Source organism: Sphaerodactylus townsendi, linkage group LG05 (assembly GCF_021028975.2).
Source record: "Sphaerodactylus townsendi isolate TG3544 linkage group LG05, MPM_Stown_v2.3, whole genome shotgun sequence".
Taxonomy (NCBI): Eukaryota; Metazoa; Chordata; class Lepidosauria; order Squamata; family Sphaerodactylidae; genus Sphaerodactylus; species Sphaerodactylus townsendi.
Genome location: NC_059429.1, coordinates 98461279 through 98481868, shown reverse-complemented (window position 1 = coordinate 98481868; position 20590 = coordinate 98461279). Strand labels below are relative to the sequence as shown.

Below are 20590 nucleotides of genomic sequence, written 5' to 3'. Positions count from 1 at the left end.
CCTGAAGGCAGGCTGAGGGGGAAAGGGGGCATCTGAAGATGGTGTCAGCCAGCAGTGCCAACTGTCAGAAGCCCAGCAACAGTTATAGGAATCAATCAAGCAAGCAAGCTAGCTAGCTGGCTGGCTGGCTGGCTGGCTGGCTGGCTGGCTGGCTGGCTGGCTGGCTGGCTGGCTGGCTGGCTGGCTGGCTGGCTGGCTGGCTGGCTGGCTGGCTGGAGAGATGGGAGTGGGATGTACATACCTAAAGATGCTAAGGTACGTTAGCTGAGGGGCAGCAGTCTGCCCTTGAGGTGATGCTGGTTAACTGAACATTCAGGATCATCATGCTGGATAATGAAGCTTTTGCTGTAGCACATTTTTACTTGTTATTCCCTCACAGCAATTTTTTAAACTGCTAAATTTTCATCTAAAAATGTCATCAGCGCTGGCAACATCTTATTTTGAAGGTGGCGAGGTGAGCTGTGGCCCCCAATTCTTTGACAGCTTCTGATCCTCATACATAAGCTCTGCTTTCATACAAGTCACACCTACCAAGGCAGAAAGGAAACTACCCTCACTGACTCTATCCCACATGCTTCCAATATGCCTGTCATGCTGGGCAGGGTCCTCCTAGCCTTCATTAAGCAATTCAGTGGCATTTGAAACATGCACTGTGAACCTCACAGTAGCAGCGAACCTGAACGTTTTGTCCTTCTTCAGCATCTGCCATGGGCATACGCTTGGCATCGTTGCTGCATCTCCGCTCTGCCACCTCAAGAGAGGAAAAGGAGCAAAGCTATGCCAGGAGCCTTTGCCCGGACAAACAGCATCAACTGCCAGATGTCCTGAGTTGTCCCACAAGGCCTTGGACAACTTAAGCTTGTAATGCTGAGGGGCATCCTTGCATGTGGAGAGTCAGCAGTTGCTGCTGACATAACAGACAACAGTTGTCCACAAATTCAGCTCACGGGCTCTTGCCATTACATTAGCCTTGCAACCCAGCACCCCAGATATCATTCATCTTTGAACAGATGCCTGAAGGGGTCAGGAAGAGAATGTTATTGTTCCAACCACACATTTGGAGCTCGGCTGCCTGCTCTGCTGCTCCGACTGCTTCAGTCAGCCCACATTCATTCTTAGCTATTCCCATCTCTGCGGTCCTCACTGCTTTGGATGCAAATCTGATCTCCGTGCCTGTCAGAGCAGCAGCCAGTTCAGCAACATTTTTGATCCTTCTGTGTTGGATCACAGATTTTACGTTGAGTTTAACAACTTGGAAACTATTACCTTGGAATTCAGACATAAAGTGAAGACCGAAGCTATCTTCTTGATCAAAAACAGAAAGTCTTGGAATTCCTGGACTTTATGGATATGAAAGATGTTAAGCAAGTCAGAACTCCTACCTGAACCAGGAAAGAAACAGTGAACTTCTACCCGACAACAAGTGCTACAGAGAAGCAATTGGGAAGTTATACATAAGCACACTGACACATCCTGACATAGCAGCTGTAGGGATGTTGTGCAGACTGAGTCACCAAACACAAGAGACTGTAATGCAGTCCAGAGACTTTCCAGACATCTACATGGCGCTACTCATCTGAAACGAAAGCTGCCAATGAGTGTCAATCCCAGGCTGGTGGGATACACATGGATGCAGACTGCGCAGGAGATAGAAGAGACAGAAAGTCAACCAGTGGACCCCTGTCCTTTCATGGAGGCAGAACAATCATCTGGAGAAGCAGAAAGCAAGAATATGTAGCTGTGTCATCAACTGAAGCCAAATATGTGTCTGCAAACAACTCCCAGTGGATATTGCAACTGATGCAGGACTTTGGGATAGATGAACCCAAATCCATTTGACTTATTGAAGTCAGCGAAGGATGCATAAAGCTTGCACAGATAGAGAAGATAAACTCCGGAACCAAGCATATGGATGTAAAGCATCATCTTGTTGTACAGGAGAAATGATTGCAGATGCATTCACCAAGCCTTACCCGGAGATAAATTTGAAAGTCAACAAAAGAAAATGAATCTTGTGGACTTCATACATTAAACCTTGAGAAGGGGTGTTGGAAGTGGCAATGCCTAGCAAGAAGAAAACCCAGCTGGGGGTGGGCAACTGGTCAGCTAGATAGCGATGTAAGGTTAAAGACATCTCTGTCCTTTTGTCTCACCTCTTGTTTGTCCCTAGACCGATAATCTCTGGTCTAATTTCCTGCTTCTTCTCAGAAGTTAAATGTCCTTTTTCTTCCCTAGCTAGCAAGGTAGCAGCAAGCTATCTTTGTCTGTCTTCTTTCCTATCTGAAATGTAATTTCCTAATAAACATTTAATGTTTACCATTTTAATCAGTGTAACACCTCTATGTGGCATAATCCTTCAATGAAAACATGGGCTAGGGTATAACAATCAATTCTTGCAATTCCCAGTTTGCAGGGTTTTCCCTCTTAGTCCCCAACTGCCTTATATTAAATAAAAATATTGGTCTATCAAAGTCAGCGTGGACTATTCTGAACTGGCAGCAGCTTTCTAGGGCCCAAAGTAGAGGCCTTTCACATCACATGCTGCCTGGTCTTTTCAAAATGGAGGTGCCAGAGACTAAACCAGAGACCTTTTGCATGCAAAGCAGACACTCTACCATTATGCCATTGCCCACCTTAGTCTTCAAATCTGCCTTTTGGACCGTGTAACCTTTGAGATCGGCATTGCCATTATCTTTGGGTGGGCTCCACTCCAGTGCAACATTAAAACCCCACACATCCGTTAGCTTCAGGTTCTCAGGAGGACTGGGTCTCTCTGAAAAGGAGACGTACTATGTTACTTAATTGTCAAATCATTATAGAAATGTTATTAATATACAAGGTAGTGCAATGTAGCAGAAGGCACCAGACAACATGTACAGCAGCCACTCAACCATTGAGCACAAGTGGAAAAACTATATGTTGGAATATATTCTTCGCTGCCCCTTCAGTCCCATTTTCTGCCACTTTACTTTGTTATAGCCTTCACACTGGAAACAAGTCCTTTAATGTCTTTTTCACAAGACCACCCTCCCACTTAATAACATAATCCCCTAAAAGAGAAACCATCACTGTTAACAATTTCCTGACATCATAAGAGTCATATAATCCAATGTCCTGTCATACCAGATCTAGATAATTATTAAACATGAAATAATATTCTGGGGACTTTAGCTACTGAGCTCACAGTCCTTTAGATGAGGGGTCCCCAACCTTTCTTGATCCTGTGCAATTCTGAGAGAGGGTGGTGAGTGCCATCCCAAAACGGCTGCCTCAGAAGATAGAGTCAAACAGAATACCTCCCTTCTCACACCTCCTGGGAACAAGGAAATACCGAATGGGCAGTGAAATCACACTGGTTAAAGAAAGCCCAATCTATCAGTCCTCTTGATTCTCCAGTGGAAAACTCTAACAAGCCCAGACTTACAATGCCCTTTCTACTTTCTGAAAATCTTGGAGGGAAGTACTGGCAGGCACTAATGGTACCCCCGGACTCCATGCTGGGAAACTGTGCTTTAGACAGTTAACACTGCTGCAGTCCTTACCAATCACAAGGAGATCAATGGTGGCCTTGTCTTCTAACTCATCTAAGATCCTAACGGTTACATCATATTTCCCAGAATCAGTACGCTGTGCTTGGCGGATGAAAGAAAGCCTTGGAATCACACAGAGTTAGATATGTTCCCTTTCGCTTGGGATCCCTGGAGGGGCACGGCCTCCTTTGGTCCAGGTCACCTGTGGCTTTGGTTTTCCCTGAGGAAGGTACATGGGGAGATAATTGCAAAAGTTCAGTACTGGTCTGTTCAACTAGCTATTATTGGTTAGATAGGGTATCTGCTAGTGTTTCATGATGGCCCAGAGCAAAACACTAGTGAGCAAGTTTTTAGAGGCTATCTTATAATGTGACTCTCAAGGCAGAACTACACATTACTTTTAGTGGCTTGATTGTTTTTAAAGATTTTGGCTTGGATCACTTTTTTTGTTAATGAAAACCATTTCCATCAGAGGAATAGAATTCTCCTGTTTCCGCCCCACCTGTTGCCACTGATCTCCCAACAATGTTTCTCCTGGGGGACAAGGGACAATTTTGGAGAGCTGATAGGGCAGCAGCAAGAGAGGAGAGACAGAAACACTCTATTCCATCAGCAGAAACTGAACTTTGCATCCAACCTTACATGTACTTTCCCAAATACCCACATTTGGGCTGTTTTCTGGAAGAGGAGAATTTGGGGGGGGGGGGCAAATTATTTTTCTTGTAGTTTTACTATACTCTTTTCCACCTAAAGATGAAAGTAGAATTGTATATTCGTCTGCCAGATGCTGGCCCTTTTTTGTTCTAGAATGCCCCGCTTGGGTCCTAGTGCCTTGGGGACAGAACTAGGTATACACTAGGACCAAGCGAAGCATTCTAGAACAAAGACGGTCCAGGAAATGGCAGGTGAATACACAATTTTACTGTCATATTTCAGTGGAAAAGAGGATAGCAGTTCCCTCCCACCCATATAAGTGGATCAATGGTGGGTTTTTCCTTGTGAAAAATGGCAGTGAAGGAAAAAGTTTAAAACTTTCCCATTAACTCTTCCCCTCACAGGTGTTCTCTCCTTCTAAAAACCAGCTCTAGAGGTTGTATTTGAAAAAATAAAAAAGTCATTTAAAATAACAACAGAAGTAAATGTAGCGTGCAGTTCCACCCTAAACCAGACAAGTGCACAAATATTTTATCCTAAAGAGTGTGTGCATAGTGGTTGAAGTTCTGGACAAGGATCTGGGAAACTCAGGTTCAAAGCCTCGCTCTGCCATGGAAGCCTTGGACTAGTTAAACACTGTCAGCCTAACCTACAAATGATGTATGCTGCTTTGGGTCCTCCTCACTGGGGAGAAAGGGAAAGAAGGAAGGATTCTGATTGCCACAACTGTTTGACGGTAAAAACATTACCCACTATTGCTCTGAGTTTCTTGCTGTGACTTAGTTGTGTGTGTGTGTTTTAAAAAAGGCCTACATTTTTTGGATTTCAATTCACTAAGGGAGAACAGCGGCAGACATTTATTTTAACACCACACATATTCAAGATGCCTTGAACAGCAGCCATATATCCATCCCAGCAACAGGGGCTGCATTTTATCAACATCTTGTGGATTACCAGCATCAAATGTGTGTCTGGAGGCTGCCTCTTTAAGGAAGGGGTGTGAATTCATAGCAGCCTCTAACTACAGATGCATCTGTCCAAGAACCAAGGAAAGACATGGAGTGCTATCAGTTCCATACCATACTGTAAGCCATATGGCTTGCTATTTCTGACAGGGAGTTATTTTAGGCTCTGGCCCCTGGCCCCAGGGAGTTGGACTGAAGCATCTTGCCTCTTCCTTCTGAACATACATAACCAACTTGATTCCACTGCTGAAACATTTTGTCCTGCAAGGGTTGTTTAAATCAGAAGATGGAGAAAAAAAGGAACTGTGTCAGAACAGAGTGCTGAGATAATTCAAATGTGATATTTTAAAAACAATGTTCTGGGATTAGGAGGTTGACAAGAAGTCTGGTGACAGATTTTACATTACTTGCAGTATAACAATAGAACACCTTTCTGAAATGTTTGTGTTAGCCCCACACTGCTTGGGATTGTTCACATAGTACCCTCCCAGATTCAGTAGTTTTTGCAGAGCTGTTTACAGTCCTGGGTTTTCCAGACATTAATCTCTTCTCAAGCTCCATAATTTCCTTTTATGCCTTCCCTGTAGGCCTTCTCTCTCTTGCTTGACACCTGGGGCCATATGCAAACCTAGCTGGGTTTCTTTCCAGAACATCAATAAATCCCCATTTTAAGTTTGTCAAACTGGTCAGTTTATCATGCCTCAGCAGCTGAAATCTTCTACCCAAAGAAACCCACACAGGACTTTGCTAAAAGTCTGCATCGTTTCTGTTGTTGTCCTCTCTCTCTCTCTCTCTCTCTCTCTCTCTCTCTCTCTCTCTCTGATTCATTATTTTCTTAATTCATATTAAAAAGTTTTTCTCAAACTGGGACCAAATTACAACAAGCCGTTAATTGGAAACACTGTCCACTTACCCGGAAAGGAATCAGCAGGTTCACAGACTGTCCCACAGTCCTCATATATGTCTCTCTCAAGTTGCGTGGCATCCGGATCTTGGGATGCTCTGCACAAAGCAGAATTATACCAGATTGTCAATGGTACTGTAGACCTCTTACCTTGGAATCGCTTGAAAACCCCTTCAGCCTGGGATCCTCAAGGAAGTGTTAAGAGAGGCCTCCCAAATATACATATTGCCATCATTTTTCAGATGGGTTCCACAACATTATAATGGAAGTGGAATCTAACTTTTTCCCTTTATTTTATAGAATGGATCAGCAAACTTTTATTCTTAAAGAAATAAACTACATCAAGATTCAAAGCAAGAGATCCACAAAGATCCAGTATAAGAAAGTCTATCTGCATACCTGAAAACATACAATTAAACATCACTGAAAATTGACATGTTGATTAATAACATGTATAGTTTCTGCAGGCCGTACAGTGTGTGTTTTGAGCACTATTTGGAAGAGGCATACTCGAGGACTCATAAATAAGTAGTAAATATATGCAGGAGCACTTTAAGCAATTGTTTAGTGCACTTGCATAACATTTGTGCTGTTTAGTGCAAGGGCATGGTCTGCCCTTGGATTTTTGGCATCTGTTCACCTCTGTAATTTCCCTTTCTCCAGAGCATCACTTAAGCTCTTCAGCCTCATAAAAATCCTTTTTAATTTTTTTTATTGTATAGAATGTTTATATAACCGTTAAATACAATACATTTTTCTAACTATACATTTCCCCCCTATTTTCCCTCCCTCCCTCCCCCTCTTCTTTTTCTCTGTTGTTCAAGCAAGCAGCAGAAGATCCATTCTCCGTATTCTCTTTTTTCAGATTTCTTCGTTAAATCCGGCTTCTCTCATCCAGGTCACAAACATTGTCCATATCTTCGTAATATCTCTTAATTTCTCTTGCCATGGCACATTTTTGCCATCATCTCAAAAAATTTCTAACTGTATTTGTTTCCATACATATTCCAACCATTTTGAGATTGTCCATTTCTTATTATCTTTCCAGCCCAATGCTATCACTGCATGTGCAGCTCTAATCATAATTTTGTCCTCATAAAAATCCTTGCCTACCATTCCTCTCACATACTGGTTGTTTTAACTTTCCTCCCACCCCTCCAATATTCCTTAACTTTAAAATTTCTTTTTTTGGGGCCCCTTCCGCACATGCAGAATAATGCACTTTCAATCCACTTTCACAATTGTTTGCAAGTGGATTTTGCTATTCTGCACAGTACAATTCAGCTCAAAGTTCATTGAAAGTGGATTGAAAGTGCATTATTCTGCAAGTGCAGAAGGGGCCTTAAGGAGACATCTTTGGTTCTATACTAAGCCACCTTTGGCTTTAGAGGTTGCAGACTTCTATTTTATAGTATGGCTAACCCAATAGGGCTAAGAGGATTTTTGGCAGTACTTTTTCTTTTGTGAAGTGACCATTTCAGTTATTGAAATCAGTAGGTGTAGACTGGAGTAAATCTGCATGAGATTGCACTGTAATGCTTGCAACTTCACTATACGGTCATAGTTCAGGAAACCTTGGGCATGGATCTTATGACATCATTCCCTTGGCATAGCATCAGCTCCTCAATGGAGTGGTTTTTTGTCTGCAGAACAGAATACCCTTCCTAATGCGGACTTTTAATTCCCACACACATTTCTGCTCATCAATTTCCCTCCTTCCACTTTCAAACATCGCTGTTCCTATGCTGTTGCTAAAGATTTGCTGATCCAGAAATATTTCAGGGAGGTCAGTTGGCTGGAACAGGAGATGGGAAAATCCCATTCAGCAAGCTCTACTCTAATTGCCTATCTTATAGGATATAAGCAACATTCCTCAGAAAATTATCTTCCTAGTGTTAAGATTTTGTATTAATCTATAATGGAACTGAAATACATATTCACCCAATGCAGCATTTCTGCCCCTCCAAATGCAGATACATCACCTTGGAACTCAGTAATCAAGTATATTTAAAAGGCTATGATACTAGTAGATTTGGGAGATACAAGTAGATTTTTAGCATGACTCCACTTACTTTATTAAGCCTGCAACAAATGTTTTTTACAATCTTTTGGTAGGAGATATGAGGAAACCATTTTGTCTTTGTATATGCGAACAGGGAGTCTCAGAAATGTACACAATGCTCATAAACCAGGGGTGCATATGTGCTTACATGCATTGCTATAGCAAAGTGTTTCTATCAACATTCTTGGGGAATTGATTCAGTGCCTAAATATCAAGGACAGCCTGCCCTTCACCCTACAGCACATTCCTGCAATATCTGAATTCCTAGGCTTAACTCTAAGGCAAGAGGTTGTGCGCATATGAGCCAAGAACACATGGAGGAACTGTACATTTATACATTCCCTTGAGAAGCAGAAGATAGTTATATCTGTTTAATAGCTTGTCATCACCTTCCGTAGAATCCAAATAACAGAGATGCAACTCTAGCTAGTTCCATTTGCAAGCAGTCCCCTGAGTGTAAAAGGAATCATGCTGGGTTTAATAAAAGTTCCATGTGTGCCTCAGAGGCATAAACGTTCCAAAGCAATCATATGCAGAAGAGCCCAGGATTAAAAGGTAGGGGGATAAAATTTCAGCAATAATATTCAGTGTGCATAATGCACAGGCAATGCAAGAAAGGAGCCTGACAAATTCAAATGGTGCAGCCAACAATTAAACCAGCATTTTCACTCACTCATCTAACTAGCTCTAGGATCCTTTGCTGACACTTCTCTATATCAGTCTTGAGAAATCTTATATCCCAACTGAAAAGAGCTGATTTATATATAACTTTGCAGACCTCTGCATGTCCCACATGCATAATTTAGCCATAGTTAAAGGTGACACACTAGTTCTTTATCTGTGCACCCCAAGAATTCTTTCTATGCTAATGTCATGGTACCACATAGCAGCTTACAGGGTGGAGCTGAATCCATGCGTTTTGGCTTCTAATCCCAGGTGTGCCATGAAGCTCTCTTGGTGGTCTTAATCCAGTCACTTTTTCTTTTCAGATTAGATCACCACACAGAGTTGTTGTGAGAATTAGTGTGTAAATTAGTGTGTTTCTTTGACACCAGTCACTAGACCATAGTCCATAGACCAGTGGTGGCGAACCTTTGGCACTCCAGATGTTATGGACTACAATTCCCATCAGCCCCTTCCAGCATGGTCAATTGGCCATGTTGGAAGGGGCTGATGGGAATTGTAGTCCATAACATCTGGAGTGCCAAAGGTTCGCCACCATGGCCATAGACCATAATCCAGACCATAGACACCAGTCAAGATACCAAATGAGAAAGAGCTCCTTTAGTATATGAGTGTGAAATCTCCATGATGGGCAGATACTCCAGTACTGGTACTGTATGACAGAGATGTTAAAGTTCTTTCATTGAACCCAAAGGCAAGGCTATATAGTCAAATTTCATGACTTAAAAGCATCTGCACTTGCATTTATGTATTTATATCCTGCTTGTCTCTCCAGTGAGGACTCAAAATGACTTTTGTTGTTCTCCTCTCCTCCACTTTCCTGTGAGAAGAATTTGTAAAGGGCCCAATGTCACCCAGAAAGTGAGGTGGGGATCCAAATCTGGTCATTCAGAGTCCTAGTCCACCACTCTCCATTATACCACAATGGCATTAAGCAGGTTCTACAAGAAGATTCCCCCCTCCTTCACATGAGCATCAGGCTACACACAAAGCCTGCTGGGTGACCTTTGGCTACTCATAGTTCTTCGGAATTCTCTCAGCCCCACCTACCTCACAAGGTGTCTGTGGTGGGGAGAGGAAGGTAAGAAGTTAGTAAGCAATTCTGAAACTCCTTACAGTTGAGAAAAGCGGGGTATAAATCCAAACTCTTCTTCTTCTTTCCTTCTACAACAGGGGTCTGCAACCTGCGGCTCTCCAGATGTTCATGGACTACAATTCTACAAGATGTACAATAGCATAATTTGTTCTTGATTTTCTAGTTGCAAATCAAGAACATAAAAACTACAACACCAATTACAATCTGTTGTATAATTTAGCCAAACCATACTTTTCTTAAACTCAGTTCTGAATTTAAATCACTGAAGGAAAAAGAAACCATTTCTCCAATACACTTACCCACTTCCAACACAGGCATAGGTGGGAGAAGTTACTGAATGATTTCATGGCCGATAGATAACCTTAAAGGGACTTCTGATACCCAAGTTTTTTGCACATGAACTGGGATCAGTGTGTAGAAATGAGTTGCCTGTATTCTGAATAAATTCATTAAGATCTGGGCCCCCAACTAATTTAATTTTTAGGAATGTATGCACCAATGTCAAAATGCTTCTCATAGTTTATTATGTGGGACAATGCCACAATTATGATTGCTGCAAGAACAGTTCGTGAGTTCTCCCAGTATAGTGCTTTGTGTTTTCTAAAGTATGTACTTAGAACCATATTTTGATACAGATGTAAGTCAAATATAGCCAGGGCACATGATTTTCTCTCATCAAGACATTTTGTTAAAATGCTCAGCTTTGCCAGTGACAACGTGACTGACAGGAGAAGTCTTGCCAATATCTTAAAAGTAACCCTCCATTAGACTCAATCAGGCCAGATTTTAAAACACCGCCTTCGACGTTTACAAAGAAATGTGTTGCTGCACCCTTCTTTGCCTACTGTTTGAGGTGTACAAGTGAGCAGTCCTTCAGTAAACCCAGTCTGTGCTCAGTGACATGCTCAGTGACAAGCCACATTTCAGCAGAACACCCAACCACACACTAGCTGACAGATAAGGATGTCCATCACCAGCATTCATCATTTTCCACTAACAGGTTTGTCTAAAAATAATTCCTTTCCACAGTGGAAACTGAAATTCAGTTAGTCAGAAGTATGATCCTGTTATCTAGGTTATACAGGGTCGCATCCCACACAAGATACTTTCTCCCCCCAGGGACAGTAATACTCAGAAAAGTGCTTTTAAACATAAAATGTAATAAAGATCGTGCAAAGCCTTGCCATAATACAAATTGAAAGAATCAGGGAGACTGAATGCAGAGGAAGACAGGGCTCTTGTACTCTTGAATAGTTGTGTAAAGAAGAGGGTAGTGGCAAATGTAGCCTTTCATGCAGAGGAAGGAAAAACTGTAATTTCTACAAAGTTCTCCTCTGTATAGCTCCTTCATATTTGGTTCCTAATTGGTGAATATTTATAGATACAGCTTCCAAAGCAATTACAGCATTCACAAAATTGCTGTTGCTGCTTTATTAGGTATGATTTTAAAATGGAGTGAATTTATTCTCATATTATTGTGCTGACCTTACGTTGTCAATGTTGCCCTGGTTAGGTAGGTAATGTATCTAAAAGTCAAGAAGGAATTAGGGCCACTAAATTAAAAACTACTATATAGCAAAAATACAAATGCATTTTTCTCAAATTAAAAGTCATAATTTGATAGTAGAAGGCCCATAATAGCCTGCCTTACATGTATAAAATCACAATAAATTAACATATACAGTTCTGTGTCACACTTTATGACCCAAAACTGAACACGTTTTGGCCCTTTGGCCTTCTTCAGTGATCAAAAGTGGTAATACAAAATGTTTTTACCCAACAAAAAGTACAAATGAAACATTTAAATGACTGAGATAAGTAATTAGAATGTTATACACTAGGGGCACCCTGGACTTCAACATGAAACCAGTGTCTACTCAAGAGATATAAAATGGTGTGCCAATCTTGCCAAATTCTGTTATGGCAGCATCCTTTAAGTTTAATACCTCAGACCAATGGATGTTTGGGTTAAGCTCCCCCCCCCCCTTCCTGTGTTGGAGATAGGTAATGCACCAGAACTCTAGGCCAGGTTGATCTTGCAATTTTTGTTTGACGGCACAGAGGATGTAACTTCCCAGAACTTATTTTCAGAACTGGACTACATTTATGAGTGCACATGGTCTTGATCTGCTCTTCTGTTGCCTGCATTACTGGTGGTAGATGAAGGAGCATTTAAAACCAGCCCACAGATGACCAAAACAAATTTCTCATATGTCAGTATTAATGCATACAATTCACCAAGGTGTAAATCAAATAGTGACATTTTCTAATACACTGCATATGTACATGTCTGCATTGAAGATACATACCAAGAATCTCTCTGATAAGTAGTGGCTGGTCCAGGCCAGCAGGTTCACTAATTCCACCATCCTTCACAGATTTGACATGAATGTGAAGTTTGTCTCCAGATGTTAGGTTGCGGATTACGTAGCGAGTAGAAAGGAAAGGCTTGTCATTGGCAGCCACCCAGTCTGTAGCTAGTGCGAAAAAACAAAGACAGGGAAGGCAAGTAATTAAAAGGAAGTGGTTCCTTGGCAAAGAATATATGAAAAACAAAATGATGAGGAATCTGCTCTAAAACATCATCATGACAGCCAGCACAGTCTAGTGATTACAGCATCAAGATTAGGAAAAGGGAGACCCAGGTTCAAGTTCAAGTTCACAGAAGCTCATGGAGTGTCCTTAGGCTAGTTGCATTCTCTCAGCCTAACCTATTTCAGAGGGTTGTGAGGAATGGAGGAGAGGAGATGCAAGCCCTTTGGGACTTACACTGAGGAGAAAGGAGGATATAAATTGAGTAATTAAATGAATAAAATAATAAAATGTCCATTTAGAAATGTCCATCTGCAGAATTTTTTCCTGGCAATGAGAAGTGAAGTCTACAGTTTTATGCAAGTTACACTAGAATAAACCCCATCCATTCAATGGGACTTGGATCCAAATAAATATGCAAAGGAACAGGATTAAAAACAAAAACCTAACCATATCTCACTAGGCAGATCTATCTTCTTCCAACCAAATCTGATGCAGCAAGATGTCCAAAAGAAGCACATTTGGCTTCCTTCTTACTTTCCATCTATCCTTATTGGAGATGGAACATTCTCTTGTCGACATCTGGACATGTTTCTTCCATGATCATGTCTAGTCCATGTAAACATCTGCGCTACACTCACAACAGATATTTTCAGGATCACGTTCAATAGATTCTTACCACAATAAAGCTAAGTTTTACAATGGTATCAATTAAGCAAATGGTTATGACAAAAAACTACGACAAAGACCTCTAAATACATTAGGCAGCGATGAAATTATATATATAGGATGATGCATTTATGAAGGTTGAATCTGGTTCAAATAAAATATTCAACAAATAATCTGAAAAACAGAAAGCAATCTGCAAGCATGAAAGAGTAAAATGAAAAATAATTTATTTATGAGAACTTGAATTCATCCAGCTGTAACTCATCAGACACCCCCAACTAGCCAACCCACTCAAATCAATCAGTTTTTTGGAATTAAATTTTATTTTCAGAATAAATTGTCCAATTCAAAGAGCAGGGATGATTATTTATAATAATGGTACATTCCTTCTGGAAGCCTAAACCTTGTGTGTGTGTACGGGTAAGTCAACCATGATCAATCCATCATTGGTCTGTAAACATAACTGCTCACAAATGTAACATATGAGCTTTTAGTATTATTCAGCTTTTAAACTGACAGAATCTACACTTTCACAATATAAAATATAGCCACATTGTGTTTTCTATGCTTCAGGGAAGAAACATTGCTTGGGAGCAAATCTTGCATTGTACCTACCACTGCTATACAAAAGGTTCTGGCCTCAAAAAAAGACGGAGACAAGAAAGACTTATTCCCTTCCTTTTGAAAGCCCCTTCTACTGAAAGGCCATGCAAGAGGTTGCACACTATTATAGGTGTGATGCACATATAGTAGCCTCCGGAGTGACAGGTAGGTTTTCTTTTTTAAAAAATAATTCCACAGTATGCAACATTTCCTGCCCCAGCCTGCCAGTTCTGTTTAACACACACTGGAGAGAAGTACTGCAAACCCTTAAGCAGCTGTCTACTCAGTTATAAGTCCCATTTTGTTCAACAGAGCTTATTCCCAGGAAGATGTTTTAAATTACACCTGTCTAAGACCCACTGATTTCAATAGGCTTTCAAGGGTATATTTCTTCTTATGAATGTACTGTCAACAGAAGAAACTGCCCTATGTAGTATCTCCTTACCTCAGAAGTTTCAGTTCTATGGTTTGCTTCATTTGGCATTCTAAGCTTTCCTCTTCTTAAGCTCACACTATGTCAGTAATGCACCAATTCTTTTGCACTCCTCACCAAACCGTTTTTAAGATTTCAGCAAACATCACTCAAAAACTATAATGCATTTTTTCCCAATTGTAGTTTCTGGATACATCAATACAATAACATTCAACACACAATGCTATCTTCCACCTTAATGCATGCAGCTCCATGCTTACAAGGGAGTAAAGCCTACTTCCATCTTTGCAGTATTCCACGATGTATCCATCCAGGCCCTTGGGGCCCACTTGTTCCGGTGCATCCCACGTCAGAGTCACGGAGCTGTCATTCACATCATCCACTGTCAGATTCACTGGTTGACCAGGAGATGCTGCCACCACAGACAAAAAGACATCGGACATTTGCTCTTCTTTTCCCACCAATTCATCCTTTATCTTGTGCTAAACCACAGTACTCTCCTCCTAGAAATCTCCTTTATGTGGGGGTACCAGCTCTTGGTTGGGAAATATCTGGAGCTTTTGGGGGTATGAGAAATTTTTTAGAAAGTTGTAATAGAAGGTGTTGTCGAAGGCTTTCACGGCCGGAATCACTTGGGTGCTGTGTGGTTTCGAGGACAGTATTCTAGCAGTATTCTCTCCTGACGTTGGCCACTGTGGCTGGCATCTTCAGAGGATCATCCTCTGAAGATGCCAGCCACAGTTGCAGGCGAAACGTCAGGAGAGAATGCTGCTAGAACACGGCCATACGGCCCGGAAACCACACAGCACGTTTTTATATACTTTGGGTTATTAGGATTTATATTAAGAATAGCCATCATTAATCATAGTTCATCTTTTTTTAATTTTTATATAGTATTACATGTAGAATTTGGTTCTCAGCCCCATCCACGAGCCAGGTGCCTGGCCGTGGCGCCGCAGTTACTCCCAGCTGCCGCCTCCAAAGAGGCTCCCCAACAATGTGGGGAAGTCATAAAGTTTTCCTGCCACCAAGAAACCTCAGTGCGCTGCAACTGACTTTCAACAGTCAAAAGGTGGCTTAAGTGTGGATTGCAGCCTGCCAGTGTAACACCGGCAAAGGCCAGGAGGCACCCGACTAACATCAGCTCAGGGGCGTAACGAGGCAGCCCTGGGCAAACTGTAGCCGTGGGCAAAACCTGAGTTGGATGCCCCCCCCCCCATGGGCGGCCACTCCACCACGACCAATTTTGTTTTGCACCAGGACATTGGTGCCTGCAGGGGGTGCATTTTTAGACATATCAGCACCGAAATTTCAGCATATCATCAGGTGACTGTCCTTATGCTGAACCAACTTCACCAAACCTGGGGGTATCATCAGGGCAGTCTCCTGATGAGACCCTGAAAGTTTTGAGACTGTGCATTCAGAAATGTGCCCCCCTCAGCCTTCAACCCCCATTGACATTGACAGAAAACTCAATGAACAAAGATTCTTGGGCAAATTTCTGGGATGTTCCTGAAGGGGGCGCATTTTTGGATGTATTGGCACCACAATTTCAGGGTATCATCTGGAAACTGTCCTGATGGGACCCCCCATGTTTGGTGCAGTTTGGTTCAGGGGGTCCAAAGTTATGGACCCTCAAAGGGGGTACCGCACCCCACATTATTTGTTAAGGAGAAGGGGGATACCCTTTTGAGGGTCCATAACTTTGGACCCCCTGAACCAAACTGCAATTCAAACCCAAAAGCTTACCGCGACAGTCTCCAGATGATAAATTCTGAAATTTTGGTGATGATACATCCAAGAATGCCCTCCCTGCAAGAACATCCCAGAAATTTGCCCAAGAATCTTTGTTCTGTATTGAGTTTTCTGCATTGCTGTCAATGGGGGATGCAGGCTGAGGGGGGCACATTTCTGAATGCACAGTCTCAAAACTTTCAGAGTCTCATTAGGAGACTGCCCTAATGATACCCCCCAAGTTTTGTGCAGTTTGGTTCAGGGGGGCAAAGTTATGGACCCTCAAAACTGTAGCCCTCATCTCCTATTAGCTCCCATTGGAAACAATGGGGGATAGGGGCACCCCCTTTGGGAGTCCATAACTTTGGACTCCCTGAACCAAACCTCACCAAACTTGGGGGGTAGCATAAGGACAGTCTCCTGATGATACGCTGAAATTTTGGTGTCGCTAGCCTAAAAACAGCGCCCCCTGCAGGCCAAAAATGGAAAACCACTAAAATACCCAAAAACGAACCCAGCATTTTGATGCTCCCCCAAGGTGATGCCCTGGGCAGCTGCCCACCTTGCCCAATGGGCATTATGCCAGTGCATCAGCTCCTGTCCTGGCCCACCCTTACCCACCCTGCTGCAGCAGCACTGGGACGCAGACTCAACATCCAGCACCACGTTCCAGTGCCAGGGGGTGGAAAGGGTGACAGTGGCTGCACCCTGGCAGGATCACCCCTTTGCTGGGGTAAGTGCCCTGAGGAGGGCAAATCTGTCTGCACACCTGGCAGATTCGTACCCCTCACCTTTGGATGGGGCTATTTGTCTTTTAAACTTTGGAACTAACAGTAACTATGACTTGATTCTGATTTCTTTGTTAATTTCTATCAATAAAGAAAAAGAAAAAACAGTAAACAGCTCAGCTGCCCCAATCATTTTTTGTTTTTAGATTTTTCATGATACTCATGAAAATTCCTTTTCCTAAGTACTCCATGATAAACATAATCTCAACAGTCCTCACAATTCATAAAGTCTGAGACAAAGGCCCCTTCCGCACATGCAAAATATTGCATTTTCAAACCACTTTCACAACTGTTTTCAAGTGGATTTTGCCATTCTGCACAGCTTCAAAGAGCATTGAAAGCAGTTTGAAAGTGCATTATTCTGCATGTGCGGAATGAGCCAAAGAGATAGTGACTCGCCTTTTGTTTGCTGCGATTTGTATTACAGACCTCCAACTCTAAACTTCTCGTGCCCTCCCAACCATAACGTGATGCAAACCATGATCCCTCTTCATAGTCCAGAGTACATAAACCAGTTCAAACATAATGAATCTGGGAAGGAGCGGAGTAAGAAAAGGCTTGCTGCTGGTGAGGAAAAGGGAAAACTGTTGATGATTCTCACAGAAGGAGCAATTTACCAGTTGTGGCTTCCCCTCTCACACTACAACAATGGAGGAAGAAACCAGATTAATAAAGTTTCCCTTCTATGTATGTCTTAGAATACTATCACTGAGTTAAGATGATGCCTTTTAGGTGAAAATACATCACTTACCAAAAAAAGAGAGAGCTATTTAAATCATACACAAATTCCTCATATATATAGAAAGCTGATCCATAAGTAACCCTTTTAAAAAGGTTATTCCACTTTTTTCACATATGTAAAGCCCATGCAGGATAGAATCACATTTTGACTTTTAAATTGTATTTGGGCTTAGGAAAAGGAATAATGTAAGAGGAAGAGATGTGCCTTTTCCCAATACCTCTAGCTCAATATTTTTGGGGGGTGTGTGGGAAGGGAGCTAGCAAAGCCAGGCATGAAATTCCAGCATGTACACACAGCCCAGGCAACTGGGCTTCTGGTCATTTCTAGGCATTTTGTTGTTATTTATTCTTCTGATTTTGCTGTTGACTGTTTTGAAAGTTATGCTTGCTAACAGCTATTTATCCTAGTTTGGCTGCTGTTTTAAAATGTTTTTAGTTAAGGATTTGTTTTAATGTTTGATTTGAATGTGTCTTAACATTGGCTGGCTTCCGCACAGCTCAAATATAATGGCCTGAGGAAAGTATTTATCCCATTTTGGGGAAGACCTTCACACAGGGCTCTCCCCCAAAATGGGTTCAGGCAGTCATATTTCCCTCAACCCAGGTTTTCCAAAAATCGCTAAACTAGCAATCTTTATGGAGAAACCAAAGGAACCACACCACAGCAACCCAGACTGTTTGCAATTGTCTCCAGGAGGGGTGAAATCTCCAGTGTGAGGGCAAAGGGGGAAACCGGGGTTGTTAATAACATGTTATGTGAATTATTAGTGTGCTGTGCAGAAACCACCATTGAGTTACTGGTGAGTATGTGTTTTATTCTGTAAACCCCCCTGAGTTTTTACAGATTGTGGTTGAGATGGAGGGTCCCCATGGTTCTTGACATATCTCCAATTAAATAATAATAAAAAAGGCTTTCCTGACTTGCTTTATGGAGCTCCTGTAAAGGTAGAGGTAAAGTTTCCCCTTCAGTCCTGTCGGACCCTGGGGTTCCATTGCAAGCAGTGATTTCATAGGCAAGCCCCTTTTGTGGGGTAGTTTGTCATTGCTTTCCCTGGCTATTTTTTACTCATTTACTGACCAAGGAATGGATGGATGGCCGAGTTGACCATCAGCCAGCTGCCAGGATATCTGACCCACAGGGGGCTCCAACTCCTGATCGTGTGAGTGGCAGTGCAAGCACTTAACCACTTCGCCACGCGGCTCAATCGCAATAAGTATGTCCCTCTCATTGCAGAGATAAGAGCAGTCAGGGGTGGTGGCGTGTCAATTTTAGCGAGGAAACAAGCAAGGCTAGAGAAAAATGGCACGACTTCGACGCCACAACCAAGGCGCTCCCACCTCCCGCTGGCTCTCTTCGAGGGCGAAGCGCACGTCGGGAGTTGAAATCTAGGATCTCGCGCAATCGAGCCTTCCAGAGCCAGTTTCCGCTTGGCACGTGCGAAGGAGCATAAGAGCCTTTTGGAGCGCTTAGCATTTAGGGCTTCCCAAACGTTTAAAAACCGAAGGCACCAGCGGCAAAAAAGAACCTCGCGTCCGCCCCACGCGCCCAGCTTGGCGCTTGGCAAGAGGAGGCGCACCTGGCCCCGCTTCCCTCCCCCTCTCCAGCCCCACCTCCGTCCGGCTTCACTCACGTCCTTTGGGCTTCTTCGGCTCGGGGGCCGGCGGGGCCGGGGTAGCAGGCTCGGGGGCTGGTGGGGCGGCCTCCGGTTCGGGAGCAGCTACTGGCTCTGGCGCTGGCGCCGGCGGAGCTTCGGACGGGGCGGCCTCTGATGCCGCCGGGGCCACCTCCTGGTCGGACATCAGTAGCAATGGGGCTGCCGCTCTCTGCCTCGGGGGAGACGGGGGTGATGCTGTCGCTGGGTGCGGAGGGGAAGCTGCGCTGTGGTGGGATCTCTGTCCTGCGGCTCAGCTCTCCAGGGGATCCCTTTGCGCTTAGCAGGGGCATGTGGGGGGTTTTATATGGCGCGCCCCCCGTCCAGGCCTCCCCCTTCTCTCCCCTTCCCACTGGCCCACCTGTCTAGGCGGGAGGGGGAGCCAGGAATAGCCGTCCAGCAGCTGCGAGCTGCAAATTCAGCACCTCCTCGGGAGTAGCTGCGGTCTGCGGGGCACCGGGACTAGCCCGCGGGTAATTTCCTACAGCCCTCAGTAAACAGACCTTGTCTGGCACCAAAACAAGGCTGAACCCGAGCTGGGGTTTAGCGAGGATTAATCTGAGCTTCCACTCGCCAGGATTTAGTTCTGCAACCTGCTTTTCTTTCTTTTTATAATGCCAGAGCTGAGCCATGGAGCAGATAACAGATAGAAAATTGACTCAGAGAATGCGCTGTATATCTTTGCTTTATGAATATGTGTCAAATATGAGGTCAGGGCTTAACATCCAGGATGACTTTTAAAGTTAATAAATCAACCTTTCCATTCAGGCATGGGAAGCGGTCAACTGGAGATGCCCACAGATTGATGCGCTGGTGGCTGACAGGGACCTTCACAATCTCTGGGCTCATCATTTTTGCATAAAATGCATGGAGCGTTTTCCTCAAAAGACTGTTGGGTAGGAGTTTGTGCATCGTTTTCTACCATGTAGTGAGCCACCTAAGATAACTCCACAATTACATGGACTGGCATGCAAACTCAATAATTTGTCAAAAGAGGCAGATTGCAAGCTACAGCACCACTTGTACTTTGGCCTGCTGTCCATCTTAGTTACTGAAATTGTGTATCACATCACTGACACACTGATATCCATCACAAATCACTCACTGACTTGGGGTACTTTTTCCCAGTCAATAGAACAGCCATCTGTCCACCACTTACTGAATCCTTGTTAGGGTGACAATGATGTGACCAAGTATCCCCCACTCTCTAATTTGCCCTTTGTTGGAAGGACAATCAAAGCAGTAATGACATAACAACTCCAGGTCTTTCTGGATGGCTCATTGTCTCCATACTCTGGGGTAGTGGGACAGAAACAGCACTGGTGGCTTTCTTTGACAATCTCTTTGAAATGTGGACAAAGGTTATGCCAGTATGTTTCTGGATATATCAGCCATCTTGTTGAGACATCTAGAAACAGAAGCAGGGATTAGGGGTTTGCCTTAAGGTTGGCTTAAATAATTTCTTATGGGTTCAGAGGATCGTTTCTCATGAGCAGGCTTCAGAGGATAGCAAACATCAGTGCATGACTTACCTTGCACATTT

The 20590-nt window shown here is 43.2% G+C and overlaps 1 protein-coding gene across 1 annotated transcript in view; it reads right to left on the bottom strand.

Annotated features, from left to right (window-relative positions):
- The window catches only part of MYBPH (myosin binding protein H), a 29792-nt gene extending 10441 nt beyond the window's left edge, over positions 1–19351 (bottom strand). Inside the window, 6 exon segments of the mRNA XM_048499056.1 lie at positions 2634–2773; positions 3543–3750; positions 6063–6151; positions 12205–12372; positions 14410–14544; positions 19027–19351. Coding sequence (XP_048355013.1) covers positions 2634–2773; positions 3543–3750; positions 6063–6151; positions 12205–12372; positions 14410–14544; positions 19027–19195 — 909 coding nt within the window. The 5' untranslated portion in view covers positions 19196–19351.
- Positions 19352–20590: the final 1239 nt, after the last annotated feature.